This window comes from Microtus oregoni, unplaced genomic scaffold (assembly GCF_018167655.1).
Source record: "Microtus oregoni isolate MIOR12 unplaced genomic scaffold, Mior012 000018F_ref0000195, whole genome shotgun sequence".
In the NCBI taxonomy this organism is placed as follows: domain Eukaryota; kingdom Metazoa; phylum Chordata; class Mammalia; order Rodentia; family Cricetidae; genus Microtus; species Microtus oregoni.
The window spans coordinates 27,247,809-27,262,507 of NW_024543077.1; the positions used below are offsets into that span (position 1 = coordinate 27,247,809).

At 44.0% G+C, this 14,699-nt stretch overlaps 1 protein-coding gene across 8 annotated transcripts in view; it reads right to left on the reverse strand.

The window, feature by feature from the left end:
• Nucleotides 1-14,699, reverse strand: part of LOC121458873 (receptor-type tyrosine-protein phosphatase mu) — a 701,969-nt gene that overhangs the window by 246,563 nt on the left and 440,707 nt on the right. For all 8 annotated transcript variants that reach the window (XM_041668223.1, XM_041668222.1, XM_041668220.1 and 5 more), the window contains exons 12-13: nucleotides 5,050-5,323; nucleotides 4,048-4,084 (exon numbers count right to left, since the gene is read on the reverse strand). In XM_041668223.1, the coding sequence (XP_041524157.1) occupies nucleotides 4,048-4,084; nucleotides 5,050-5,323 (311 nt within the window). The remainder of the gene's footprint in view (nucleotides 1-4,047; nucleotides 4,085-5,049; nucleotides 5,324-14,699) is intronic.

Consider the following 14,699-nt stretch of genomic DNA (forward strand, 5'->3'; position numbering starts at 1 on the left):
CTGTAGCATGACGGCCTAGGAAGGACGGCATTTCTTTGAACAAAAGAATGAAAAGAAAAACAGCGTTGGAGAAACTTCTCCAACAGCCTAGTGATTTTTTTTTAAATAAAAATAAAACACTCGCATTTATGAATACAGTTGGAAATTGATCAGAACAATAGAAATCCTTCAGTTTTCTCAAGGTCTCCCGGCAAAGCGCACTGTCATTGAATGCAAATCCAGGTCAAACAAAATGCCAAACTTACAAACAGCGAGGCACTCCCCCAGATAACAGTCACCTTAAAAACCGAATCTCAGAATAATAATTTGTTCTCTTCATGTCTGAAGGTGACAGCCTGACTTCCTCATTGTGCGTGAAAGATTTTAGTGTGTGTGTGCATGCCACTTGGCTTTGATTCCTAGCTGCCCTGTTGGCTAGGGAAGGCACAACAAGGAGAGGAGAAGGTTAACATGTATGATCTTCCCCACGCACCAAAGCCCAACTCCTAACAAATTTCCAAACTCTTACCAACTCAAAATCCTCACAAATTGAAATATATATGTCTTTGTGTCTAGATGTCAAAGCTCACAGGTTACTCTATAAGTAACACACAGAAGGCATGACAGAATTCGTACAATAAGTAGAAGATAGCAAAGCTCCAATGACGGTATCATCAAAGAGAGACATAATTACATTCCGATAGGGAACGGCTTATCTTATGGAAGATTAATATAGACAGCTTAAGCTGGACGTTGCATCAATTAGAATGAACGTGCCTCATTTAACTCACAAGAACAATTTATTTCTATGGCAGACTTTGAGTTTTAAGTGTACTTTGTCAGACCTGCTCATCCATAGAGCCTTCTAAAGTCACAAGGAAAGGTTGCTATCCTAAGAATTATGATTTCTCTCAAGGATCTTAAAGTATATAAAGTTAAAGAAAGCACATACACTGTAATTGTTCAGATGTGGACCAAATGAGATTCGAAACAACTGAACGAATAAAAATTTGAATGTGATTTGTAAAAACATAGTAAACATTTGGAGCTGTAAAAATAGCTACAAGCTCTCCCGTCACCCCATGGTACAGACTGGTACTGGCAGAGTTAGATGCAAATGTGCAGAGCCTAATTCGTGGCCCCTTTTTCTAATTCAATAGAGGAGCATGTGTAGTGCATTTGCCTGCAATCCACAATCACAACTCTTCTCTGGACCCACAAATTAAAGGAAGAGGCATAAAAATATCGGCAACCCATCCAAAGAGGGGCGTCGGTGGCAACACACCTTAGCTTTTGTTTTTCCCGTGTCTGATTTTTATAGGTCTTTATATTCGTGATGATGAATGTCAAAATACATCTTTAGAACACGATGAAAATAATCACAACATTAAATTTATAAATAGTATGAAGTCTAGTCTTAAGCGACACCCTCTTACTCGAAATTACAAACTAGCTCTTTGGGGAAACAAATCAACCTCCAGGCCTCCTCTGTGGTTTCCTGGGAACGTGACGTCACTCACACTCACAAGGTCACTGAGGAAGGCAGTGTATACCTGAGGCTCAGCCACTCCACCACACCATCAGCCAAGTGTGGCAAAGCACGCTTACATGGTGAGAACTCTTAAATTTCAAACATCTTCATTTCATGACCCTGGAGTTATCAGATCCACCCATTCTTCGGTTCTGACCTAACAGTTTAGACGGAACCCTGGGCTACAAAGGGATGTTTTAGTGTAAAGAAGGGAAACATTTCTCGTCGTGAAAGAGCCGGCTCGTCTGTTTGTGTCCTGAAAGGGAGGTGCTGAAGCCATGCATGCAGGTCCTGACGTGGCATAAAACCATGCCATGTGCCTTGAGGGAGCCTGTTTCCTGAGGTGTGTACTGGACTGTGTTTTTAGGAGACAGAAGTGGCAATGTCAGACAGGGAATATTGAACTGGGTTTCTCCTTTCCCCCCAAAGACGTTATTTGGATAGGGTTTGGTGCTGTGTAAATGTTTGCAAACGACTCAGAAAATATGAGGGGGGTATTTAGCCAATCAGGCCATCTGACTGCCTAATCGCCCTTTGGTGAATTGAAAAAACGAATTAGGATATTGATGAGATTTAGCCAACGGGAGAGAATGATCCAAATCACCATCCAATGCAATCCACCGTGAAAACAGCAAACTTGCCAGGTTTCCGTATTCACTAGGATTCTGTTTACGTAATTGTTTAATGATGTAAATGAACAGGGTGACAGAAATTTTAAAGCGCTCACATTAGATTGGGCAGTGACTCATATCTGTTAAAGAGAAGGTCGGATGATTCCATTTATCAAAGGGCCATCCATCCATCACTTCTCTGCGGGGTGCAACACTAGCAGCAACAGGGAAAGAGATCTGGGGGCAGGGGCTCTAGAAGCCTAGGGTCAACCCTTGATACAGATCGTGAGATGCGTGATCCTGGTTAGTCGGCTCACCGCCGAGCCCCAACACAATACTTGAGAAGCGGCTGCCCCGTCCCCTGCTTGAGACAATGGAGAGGAAAAGGGTGAGAAGGCATATTCAAGGGGCTTGTGTAATGTGCGGCTGTGGCAGGACACACAAGGCATGACAGACTGCCACCTGAGATGGATGGACTTTTCCAGAACGTAAGGCTAAGTGGCATGTCATAATACAGTTCTCCAGAGGACTCCTCTAGAGCAGGGGCTGCTGTGCACCTTAGACCTGAGGGTATGGTGGGTACCTGGTCCAAGGGCTTTGTGATACTGCGATAACTATTAGCTGATAGCATATGGCAGTTGATAGGATAGACTGAAAACCATAATTTAATTTACTACTTATCTATTAGAGTGTCAGTCAGGTAAGACATAAAAATGTCTCTGAAGCTCTCTCTAAACAGATGGGACTAGACACCACAAACCCCTGTGAATGAACAAACTACCAAGGAGCTGAGCATGTCACCTAGACCTTCTCACACGATGTGCAACCAGGAATTCTTTGCTAACTCTATAGTGGAAAGGCTGTGGGTATTCATAATATAAGAAGGCATGAGGGGTAGGGAAATTTTCAGTACCATCTTGGCACATTCAAACTGTCTCCTAAAGTATTATGGTACTTTCAAAGAACTCATCCACTGCGACCTGATTAAATCTCAAGCCACAGACCCAATGGTATCCTCTTCTCTCTGAGTCTAATGAAATCATCAAAGCCTCTTTATCGCCCTCCTGGTTCCCCTGGTGGTCTGGAGAGTGTGCTTCATGGCAAGTGTTAATGCATAAGGCTTCAAGTGAGCAGAGCATTCTTATGCCTCGGAGTGCTTTCCCAGACGCTCCTGTACAGGACGGCTGAACCCTGAGGCTGCTGAGCCACTGCTACCCGAGTGCCAGCTCACATGTCTGTGCCTTCTTCGGGAGGCTAACTACGGGGAATGTGTGGTGGTGAGGATCCCTAGCCACGCTCACTGCTCACACTTGAACCAGGCCCAAGAACCAGGAGAGCCTCTGTAATGTCCCCTGGATCCTGAGTTCATCAGCGAAAACAGCCCAGGCTGTACAACATTCCAGTCACATCACTAAAAGTGGAAGGCATGGCAGGAGCCGCAGCCTGTGCCTGAAGCCCCAGCTACTTGGGAGGATCACCTGAGCCCAGGTGTCTGGATCTAGTCTGGCCATTGGGGTGATGACTCCTCTAAAAAAATGGGTGTGTATGTATGTAGTATTTTACTCTTTTACATGTGAAGATTCACTGCATATATGTCTACCAGTTATTATATGCGTACGTTTAAAACATGAATACTGACGTCATAGAAAATAATTAATATTCTTAAAATAACTTTTATAAAGACAGCCACTGAAAACTGCTTGGGCTCTAGCAGTGTGACTGATTTTGAAACGGATCTCCATGAAGCAGTATCAACTACCATAGGATCCTAATGCCCACCTACGTGCATGTATGTGCACACTCGATATACATACATAAACTGATTTCAGTGAAGTTCTTAATATATTTTCAGATGTTTTCAAACACAGCATAAAATCAATTTCAGGAACACACAAACACATAGACTATCTCAGAGTTTTAACCTACCTTTTGTGGCCACTCGGACACAGTCAATTTTGGTTTCCTGTATCAAATGAAAAACGAGAAATTATTATCCAGATTGTGTTTAGATCAAGGGGAACGTAGTTCTAGGGAGTTAACTCTAACAAGGAGAGAGCCCACTGTTTCCAGTGTGGCTTTTTCTCAGAGAGACACGCCCAGGAGGCACGCCCAGATATACCTTCTGCTAGCAGGATGGAGGCAGCAGACATTTCTGGGCCACAAAGAGAGAAGCGATGCTTTCGATCTCTGTCCTGGTGGCCCGTGATTCCTCCAGCCCTGTCCCTGCCCCCATGCAACTGTCACTGGGGAAGAATCTGCACCCTAGATGCTCCTGCCTCACACTGCACAGGTCAGTGGCCATGACACGTGGACCTAAGCCGTGAAGCAGAGCGGGTGAGGCAGAAGCTAACAGCGCTTCCTTTCACGTCACCTGTGCAGTCTCCTCTGCACCCTAGGTTGGTCTGAACAGGAAAAACAGGCCATTTCAGGATTGACTCGATAATAGCTTTTTGCTTTTTCTTTACTTCCATCCCATCTTTCTTGAGCTCTTTTCTCTCAGAGAAAAAGAAGACGTCTGATTTAGTCAGCTGCAGGATGCACGCCGTCTTGGGGCTGAGGCAATGGGCCAGAATATGCTTCAAAGACAGATGCTCCGGACCTCACAAAATTTGAAATGAGCTGAATGTATGTGTTGTAGCAACACCATCACCGGGCAAACTAGTCAGCTAAGCAGAATGACTAGCCAACTTTCGGTGAGGAGAGAACTGGAAAACAGTGATTATCGTGTTGACAATACGCTTTTAAATCACCACCAAAACCCACACATACGCAGTTCTTTCCATAAGTTTCTCTCGATAAAAAAAAATATAAAAACGTTTCCAACTGAAGCACACAAAACCAAGGCTAAATTTTATTTTCACTGTGGTCTCATTTAACTCCTGCTTACATCAAGAAAGAGCCTAATCCACAGACATCTCCCACACTTACCCCATTGGCTCTACTAGCAGCTTGGTAATAAATTCTGTAGCTTTTATGGGGGAGAAGGGGGGTGTTCCAGTAGCCGTTGTACGTCCTGTTGTCACCAATGGTAAAGGGCTGTGCGGCTTGGAGACTGTCTGCGGGAAACTCAGCAGCGAAGTAGTACTGCGAGTTCAGTAGGGAGGCGTTCTGAAAGTGAATCGGCACTGGGTAGCACTTCAAGATCTCTGTTGTCTTCTTGGCCCTCCGAGGACGCTCCTCCTCCACAACTATTTGATAGACACTAGAAAAAGCAAAAGAGAAGGAGCCATGATAGTTCATGGTCACTGAACTTGTCTACTCTGTCTTCAATCGCCAGGAATTTGGACACATTGGGGACAAAGAGCACAGTGGACCTGGTGGCTTGGACACAGTGGCTCTTGCTCAGTGCTCTTCCTGAGCCATTCCTCATGCAAAATACCACAATGAATGAGCTGCTGTGTGTGGGTGTGTGTGCATGCTTCTGGAGGCCAGAGAGCAACCTTGCTCGTCATCCCTCATGAGTTGTTGAGACAGGGCCTCTCACTGGGACCTGTGGCTGAACGGTTGTTCCTTTCTCCCCAGCATGGCTATTACAAGTGCACATCATCACTGAGCGTTTTACAAGGTAGCTCGGCACTGGATGCAGGCCTTCCTACATATGGAGCAAGGACTTTACAGACTTCACACAACCACCCCCCACCCCGCCAAAATCACACACTTATTGAGAGTAACAAAACTAAAAACTTTAAAAATTCACTGGACAGTCTCCACTGTCATTTTCTCACGTAGAACTGAAGATCTGTTTGCACTGAACTAATTCAGCTTACCCGATAAATGAAATGATATTAACCGCAGGTTTGCAAAGGGAAAAGCAACATAGTATTCCCCTGAATTAGACTGTATGAAACACACGTGAAGTTTTAACAAGTCACAAAACACAAGGTGATGTGATCAAGATTGGTGACCTTCCCATCTGTTCTCACACCCTGTGCCCTTGGTGGAAAGAGAAGTCGATAGGAGAAGGCGACAAGGGATCAGAACTCCCAAAGCTGAGGCTGCACAATTAAAGTGATTTCTAAGAGAAGGCATAAACCACGCCGTCTGAACCACGTACAGAGCAGATGCGAATGAGAGTCTCTGACCCCTTGCACCAGGGCACCCCCAGAAAAGCCTCCAAACTTCAGGAGAATGGGAAGGCCTGGAAATAATGGAGTTTTGAAAAATTAAGGTATTTGCATTCTCCAGAATGAAGCAGTTTTATAGGGGAAAAATATCTCTTCTTGAGAAAAATGAGAGAGAGGGGGACAACGACAGAGAAGGAGGGAAGGGGAAGAGAGAGAGAAAGAGGGGGGGAAGGGAGGGAGAGAAGGAGAGAAAGAGGGGGGGAAGGGAGGGAAAGAGGGGGGAAGGGAGGAAGAGAGGGAGAAAAGGGAGAGAAAGAGAGAGGGGAAAGGGAGGGAGAGAGGGAGAAAAAGGGAGAGGGGGGAGAGAGGGGGAGGGAGGAAGGGAGGGAGGGCTTTCAGAAACCAAATCAAGATTATATGAAAAACCTTCCAGGCAAAGAGACACATTGTTTTCTTATACTATTAGAAAGGCATGGTGATTCCTTCAAGTAATGAGCTAACCCATGAGGTTTTCAGAACAACGTATCGTGACTGTGGAGGGAATCATGGGAAGGATGTGTCACCCTAGTTTCCTGGGGGCAGCCTCTGCTGGTTTCGCCTGGTCTGCATGGCCTCCGAATCTGCAGTCAGCCAATCTGTCTACCTCTGGGAACACAACCACTTAACACACTCCGTTACAGTCATAAAACACATGCTGCCGTCAGCCCGCCATTCTGTCTAACTAAAAATCAATTCTTTTAGGGCATCCTAGTGACACTGTGGAGTCTGGTAGTCTCCAGGTTACAGCGCGATGATGAAGCAGATTCTTACCAGTGATGTAAAATAGATAAAAGGAGAAGGGCTGGGAGTCAACTCTTGCTCACATGAAAGACTTTTCACTGGGTCTTGTTAGGTACAAGGCACTACCAATTCTGGAAGATTGCCTGAATGATACAAGCAATAGTAAATGAAATAGTTATCAGGCCTCATGTCAAAACCAGGACACAGAGCGGAAAGCTAGAAGGCAACCTGTATTTCTCTCTTTCTCCTTGACTTTTTTCATCTATAAACATTTGCACACACCGATTTAAAACCTTATGTGAATGTTGACTTATCGGCACTTCTTTTGTTCAGAGGATTGCCTTGCTAATGACACATATAGCCAAGAGAATATGGCCAAAGGGATACAGTAGGTGTATTTCTCAACCGTTTCCCTTGGGAAGTCAACCGCCAGGTAGTAGGGTCAAGGAACTTGAATCTAGGGCTGACAGGACACATACGGGTGTTCTAGCCAACAGGGAATGTCATATCCGGCCAAGACAGGGTAAGATAGTATTGAAAAGTTCCTTGCCTTTAATAATGGTATGTCACTTATGTTAGGCCTTAGCCAAAATTGGTTGACTCAACGTTGCAAACGAGACTTTGGGTGATTGCCCAGGTAGTCAGTTGTCTCTGTCAATTGTTGCACATTTTGGATATATCTCATTTGTTGAGTAGTGTTTATTCCCTTCTCAGATCTTTGACGGAGTTGAAGATTATATAATTGTAGTTACTCTCTACATTATTTGGACTCCTTGAGATAGAATGTTTAGCAAAGCTTTTGTTCTCAATATTGTTTGTTATATTTATTATTTGTTGTTATTGTATATAGTTGTATTTGGTTTAGTTCTGTCTTATTTAGACAAAAAGGGGAGATGTAGGGATAAGTCCTGCCCCTTAAGGGGCATGTTCGCCTCGGGCTAATGTTGGCCTATAAATTTGGCAAGCATGCTCCCAGCCATCAGGGCACACTGTGTGAGATACCTCAAAGAGCTACGTGGTTGGGCCTTCAGAAATGCGGGGTCCTGACAGACTCCGAGAAGGAGCTTCCCGGCCCACTCTTTGAAGACCCAACAGCGCAGCACAATGCAGTTGCTTATAGCTTCTAAATCTTTCAATGATTTGATCAGTATCAAATGGAGTGGGCATATCTGATTGCTATGGTTTGCTTTCAGGGGCTTAGCTTCCTTCGCCCAGCTCTAATTCTCACACATTATTAGTCTTTATTCTCAAAAGAGAGGAGATGTCTTAGGGTTTCTGTTGCTGCGATGAAACACCATGACCAAAAAGTAAGTTGGGGAGGGAAGGGTTTATTTGGCTTACACTTCAGCATTGTTGTTCATCACTGAAGGAAGTCATGACAGGAACTCAAATAGGGCAGGATACTGGCATCAGGAGCTGATGCAGAGGCATGGCGGATGTGTGTGTGTGTGTGGGGGGGGCGGTTCTACGTACTGGCTTGCTTCCCATGGCTTGCTCACTCCATCTTCTTAAAGGACTCAGGACCAGCAGCCCAGGTATGGCACCACCCACCATGGGCTGGGCTCTCCCCTGTTGATCATTAAATGAGAAAACACCTTGCAGCTAGCTGGATCTCACTGAGGAATATCCTCAGCTGAGGTTCCTTCTTCTGATGTCTCTAGCTTGTGTCAAGCTGACACACAAAACCAGTCAGTGCAGGAAAGGTGGACAGTAACATTTTTTTAATACTCAAGCGTTATCTTTATTCTATTTTCTTACTAGTCGACTTGGTAAATGAAATTTTATTTTAACTGTGTATACAGGGAAAAGCATAACCCACTCATGGTCTGGTAATGAACGATAGTTTCAAGAGACCACTGAAGGACTTGGAACACACACATACATACATACATACATATTTCAGGTAAGTGTCGGTCCCATGCATTACTAAACTGCCCATCCAGCAACACAGTAGCCACAGTGAAGGGTCAAGGTCAAAGTGAAGTAGCTCATGTGGCAGATGGCAGCTGTGGAGGAGAGTTAACGCAGTGTGCTCTTTGATAAACAGCACTGAGAAAGTTTCTCCTTTTTCTTGAACTGCTTGAGGACTGAGAGAGTAAACTTAGCTAGACTTAATTCTTCCATTCCTAGTATCTGAGACTTTAACTTAATTTGAGGGATTCTCATGCCTTTCGATGAGAATGGAAGGGTAAGTGGATTTCTAATGATTATTGCATACGTCTAAAAATGTTATCAACACCCAACAACTGCGTTCATAAAATGGGCAAGCCATCATAACGACTCGCTCCACAACGGGTCTCTCCACTCCACAGAATGGATTCTAGCACTGCCTTCCTTTAGGGTCAGTCTTTCCGGTTCATTTGTCACATGACACGGTGGCCAAGGTCTCCATTTAAAAGCCACCTCTGGAAGCATTCTATACAAGCTGCAGCAGAAGCGCAAAGACACAGGTGAAGAAAAAGTTGCTGCTATCAGGTCACCTGATGTCTGACAGAGGACCTGCAGTTCAAGCTTTCCTGTCTCATTAATGTATAGCAGGCTCAGAGGCCACATGCCAGTTTACCCCAATCATAATCATAGCAAGGTGTCGCTACAGCTGGCTCTCATCATCAGCTATGGACCAAGGGATGCTTGCTATCATTGCTCACTCGTCCTACCGGAGGGGCGCATGTGAACCAGCAGCCTAATGCAGGATTTTCCCTTGTTCCTACAGACATGGTCGCTATACCAGCTGGCTTCTACTTTGGAAAACACAGTACCTGGAGGATGGTATGGGGATCCTTTCTCTTTTATCACGTCAAGGGATTTATCAGTGGTATTGCTATTAATTTTTTTTAAACTTTGATCCTCTCCTACATCTGGATCTTACCACAAATGCCCTGCAGGGAGGCATTCTCCTGGACTTTGTCCTGACTTCAATACCAGGCTGCCGCCTCCTCATCTCGCTCTCACATGAAATCCCTTCTTACAAAAATTATTTATCATTTGGGCATCTGTGCCACAGAGCATGTGTGGAGGGCAGCAGGACACTTGTGAAGGCCGGTTCTACCATGTGGCATCAAACTCAGGCCATGACGTCTGGCAATAAGTATGAAGGATGTGATGGAGGAAGGTCATTGGCTAATAAAGAAACTGCCTTGGCCCATTTGATAGGCCAGCCTTTAGGTGGGTGGAGTAAACAGAACAGAATGCTGGGAGGAAGAGGAAGTGAGCTTAGACACCATTTCCTCTCCTCCCTGGGGCATGAAGCTCTGACCCAGGATGGACGTAGATTAAGATCTTCCCTGGTAAGCCACCTCGTGGGCTACACAGATTATTAGAAATGGGCTAGTCCAGGTGCGAGAGTTAGCCGTGAAGAGGCTAGATATAATGGGCCAGGCAGTGTTTAAATGAATACAGTTTGTGTGTTGTTATTTTGGGGCATAAGCTAGTCAGGTAGCCGGGAGCCGGGTGGAACACAGCCCGCAGCTCCTACTACAGAGGATGTTTCCCATCTGAGTAATCTGCAGAATTTCCCCTTTTATTGAGACAGGGTCGTGTGTGTCTCAGGATGGCCTCAAATTCTCTATGAGGATGAGGTTGAAATATAAAAGCTATTATATGATGGTGATGATGGGTGTGTGTGCGCAAACACACTGGCCATGGAGTGTGTGCATGTGTGTGGATCTAGAACAATTCTGCACGCTCAGTTCTTGGCTTCCACTTTCATACGGACTCTAGGTATCTAATTTGGGTCTCCCGGCTTGCACGGTAAGCACCTTTACCCACCGAGCCATCTTTGGGGGTTCCTTTTGACTCTGCAAAGTCTACTTGTGAAAAGCAAGCAGAGTGCTTCTGACTTCGCATGTGTCTAAAAAAACTGGGTCCCGACTTCACCTGACACAACCTGTTTGTCTCTACCTTTTCCTTAGCCTGGGTCAGGTCTGACACTTGGATATTGTTCTGCCTAACATGCAGGTCAAAAGTGTAGCTCATAAAAGAGATCTCCATCACCTCTTCCTGGGGCTTATGACTAGTCTGCTGTTTTTATCTGCTCTGACTCAGCTCCAGATTCACAAAATTACGCTTCAGTGAAGATTTGGAGTCATTGGTGCCTGTGGATCATTGCCTTCAAGTCTTAGAAGGTCCTGGGTGAAAATGGTCACTACTTATGTCAACTTTTTTGTCTTAGAAGTGCATATTTTTGAAAGGATAATATAACCCAGAAGTGATTTCTAGGTTATGTGTGACAGTCAGATTATGGATATCTGAAGATACACTATACCCCAGAAGTGATTCCTAGTAGTAGAGTACACATTATTTGTGACTGATAGTTGGACCGCTGATATTTGAAGGCATTCTCTGCTTTACTTAACTTGGCTATTAATTTTATTTTTATTTATTTCTTGAATACCTAAAAGTCAAGAGAATAAGATATAACCAAGAGAAGAAAAGCTATGTGCACAGACGGGGCTGGCTAGATTTTGGATAACCCACAACTGAAGAGTCCAGGGCACTCAACTCTGCATCTGCCTCCTGGGCCATGGCTCATGCATTTTACTTCCCACCAGTGCCTTTTCCTACCTCATCAGTGCATGCTCTGTGTGGGTGCGGTCACTTGCTTGTGAATCCAACAAAAACTGTTTAAGTGCCTCCTGTGTGCTAGCGCTGCCCTACTTTAGCTCAGACAATGCAATTTATTATTCTGTCGCGGAGCAATCCTTAATGGCAGCAAGTTTCTTTTGTGTGGCGTACACCTACATCTGCATGAATGAAAGATAATTCTTGTTTTTTTTTAGACAACAATTTAAAGGAGGTTAGATGAACGTCTGACAATTAACCAGCAATTTAACGGGCCTCCCTTTTAGTCAGCTGGCTAACTGACAACACACACCCTTCTCCACATACATCACACTCTCAATGGCTACCATCTACTCATCTCTAAAAATATTAAAGAAAGCATTAAGTTGACCAGAGCAATTTCAAACCCCAAATGCCTTTTCATCCTTGGTCCGCAAGACACATTAGATTTGCAAGCAGCCAGGCTTCAAATCTATTTGCTCTTTAATAATTTAAGCACTCATAGGTCAAACAGCTCTTTTCTATTCCCCTTTATCAAAGTCCGTGTGCTAATGAAAAACAGCCAAGTCCTCTTGGCCACAAAACTGCCACATGCTACAGTCCCCTGATGGGAATTAACATGTCGTTAGTCCCCAGGTCAATGGTACCTTGGCCACGCTGTTATGTTTTCTATTTGTATGAATAACATCAAGTTATTTATGAATTTCATAAAAAAAATCTTCCCATCCCTAATCATAATCTTGAATCTAGTGTTGAAAATCTCACCGTTCAAATGGGTTGTCTGAAAAAGATTAAAGACAGCAAATTCTCAAGGCCGGAAAGCCGATCAGAAGTTCCCAGGCTCAGCATGCTGAATTAAAATTCTATTATTCTTTTAATGTATTACTCAGTTTTCTTTTGTTTATTAAAGTCACACCACCCCTAGCCCTATGCATTCTGGAATTCAAAAGTAACAAAAAAGCCCCCGACAGTATTTGCAATATTAACATACAAGCCACGGCGAAAAGGAACCCGCCGAGATGTGACATCACCACCTCAGAACTTACCTATAAAAAGAGACTTAATTTAAAATTTAATTTATGCCAGGCTTTTCTGTAAGAAAACTCTAAGGCCTTCACAGGAAGAAGAAATCTGCATTTAGATAGAAAATCACAAGAAACAGAGCCCAGGAAGGAACACCCGAACAGAACATCTTTCGTCTGCATCCTTAAGCTTGAGGGTTCAAATGCGGTGCGCTGTTTTCCGCACTCCCCTAACTCTGAGGCCTTTCAGAGGAAGCGCACCATAGCCTTGAACTGGACTTCAGATTTTGACCCACCTCATCCCACAATTAAACACTTGGCTGTGAAGTCTGTGTTTCTTATTCGTTGATTCTATTTCTTGTAGCGTGAAACATTAGGGGGCTACTTGACATGAAAGACACATTAGGGGGTGACCTGATGTGACACTTTAGTGGTGACCCAACTGTTCAATAGAAGCAGGGATCTAGACGACTGGAGTCAGAGAGAAGTCATGACTCTTTCAATGTGGCCTTGGCCAGTTACTTAAAAAAGGCACTTCTGATCAGTTCAGAGACTTATTGATACCATTCTTGGGATGTCTAACAGTGATTCTGCCTTCATTTGCAGTGTGGGGCATAAAGCCCATATTCTGTATGAGTATAAAAAGGGAGGGGCTGGGGCAATGGCCCAGTGGTCAAGAATTCGTGATGTTCTGCAAGAGAACCCGAGTTCAATTCCCAGTACCCACAGGGTTGGTTCTCAACCATCTCTAATTCCACTCCAGAAAACCCAAAACCCTTTTTTGACTTTTGTGGGCATTCACACACACACACACACACACACACACACACAACTTTTTAAAACGGAGCAATTATATCAATGACTTTCTGAAGTCTAGTTTTTCATTATCCATAAAACAAGCACATCACACATAATAAGTAAATAATGTAAGATTCAGGTTTGTTGCCTGCAACTTCAAAAATCTACATTCATCCCATTTTTTTTTTTTTGTTCAGATATAACTTTCTCCTAAATTGAATAATGAACGAAATGCTCCCCACACTCTGGTAAAATATAGTGAGGGGTTTTAAAAGTGTTTCGTTAGTTTGAAATGAGGGATTGGAATCAGAATGGAACCTGCTGTCACCATGACTAGGGTTCCTTGGTTCTTTAAGCAGAATAGGCAATAAAAATGATGTCTGGTGGGTAGTTTTATGCAGACAGTGGACATAGAGAAGCACACAGGCCCTAGGAGTTCCATAATCTCTGTTAGCAATGCTAATTTCTCTTTGTCCTGCTGGGATCTTAAGGCTGGCCCCAGTTTGCGGTGGGGGATTTTCAGGCCTCCGCATGCATATTTTATGATCTCTCAGCTGGAACTCATGACGAGGGGTTTCCCTGGCATTAGTAAGTCACCAGTGCTCCGTGTGTGCATTCACACGCTCATACACGCTTGTTCACGCAGCAGTCCAACGCCCCGCTGCGCTGAGGGTTTGTGATAAGATCTGCTCTAATAAAATATTAATTCCAGCTAAAAGGTTAGATGAAGAGTCTGAACTCAATTACAGACTCATATTGTGAACAAAGGGCAGGGTAAATAAATCCTGGAGTCCTGAAAGTTTCAGATAAAGATAATAATAAAGAGCCACCAGCACGTCAGACTCAGGCTGTGAAGCTTGGTAAAGACCACCTGGTACTAAGCTTCACACTGGGTTCTACGTTCTGAGTAAATGAGCCCAAGATGGGACAACCGGAGTGACTTCTGGTGCTTCCAACAACAAAGTCGTCTTCCTTCGCATTTCCTCCTTTGGCTAAGCTTGTCTAACTCAATCATGGTGACTCATAACAAGCCAGGATGATAAAAATGAAAATTCTAGGTTAGTTGCCATAGTGAGCATAACTCAACACCTCCAGTGACATATACAGGGACAGAAATAATACGATGGAAGACATACCAAGAGAAGCTAAGAGTGTCCTTAAGCTAAAAATATTAAAAAAAAAGTTTAGAATTTTGCAGCATCTTGGACTTCAGGGGTGCTCAACCAATAGTCTAAACACTTAGCTCTAAATTTCCTCAAATTTGAAATCTGAAACCTTCCTGATCCTAAAAGTTTCAAAGAAGGGACACTCACCCAGAACCTTCATTCCTGTATGTTTATATTATACTCATTTT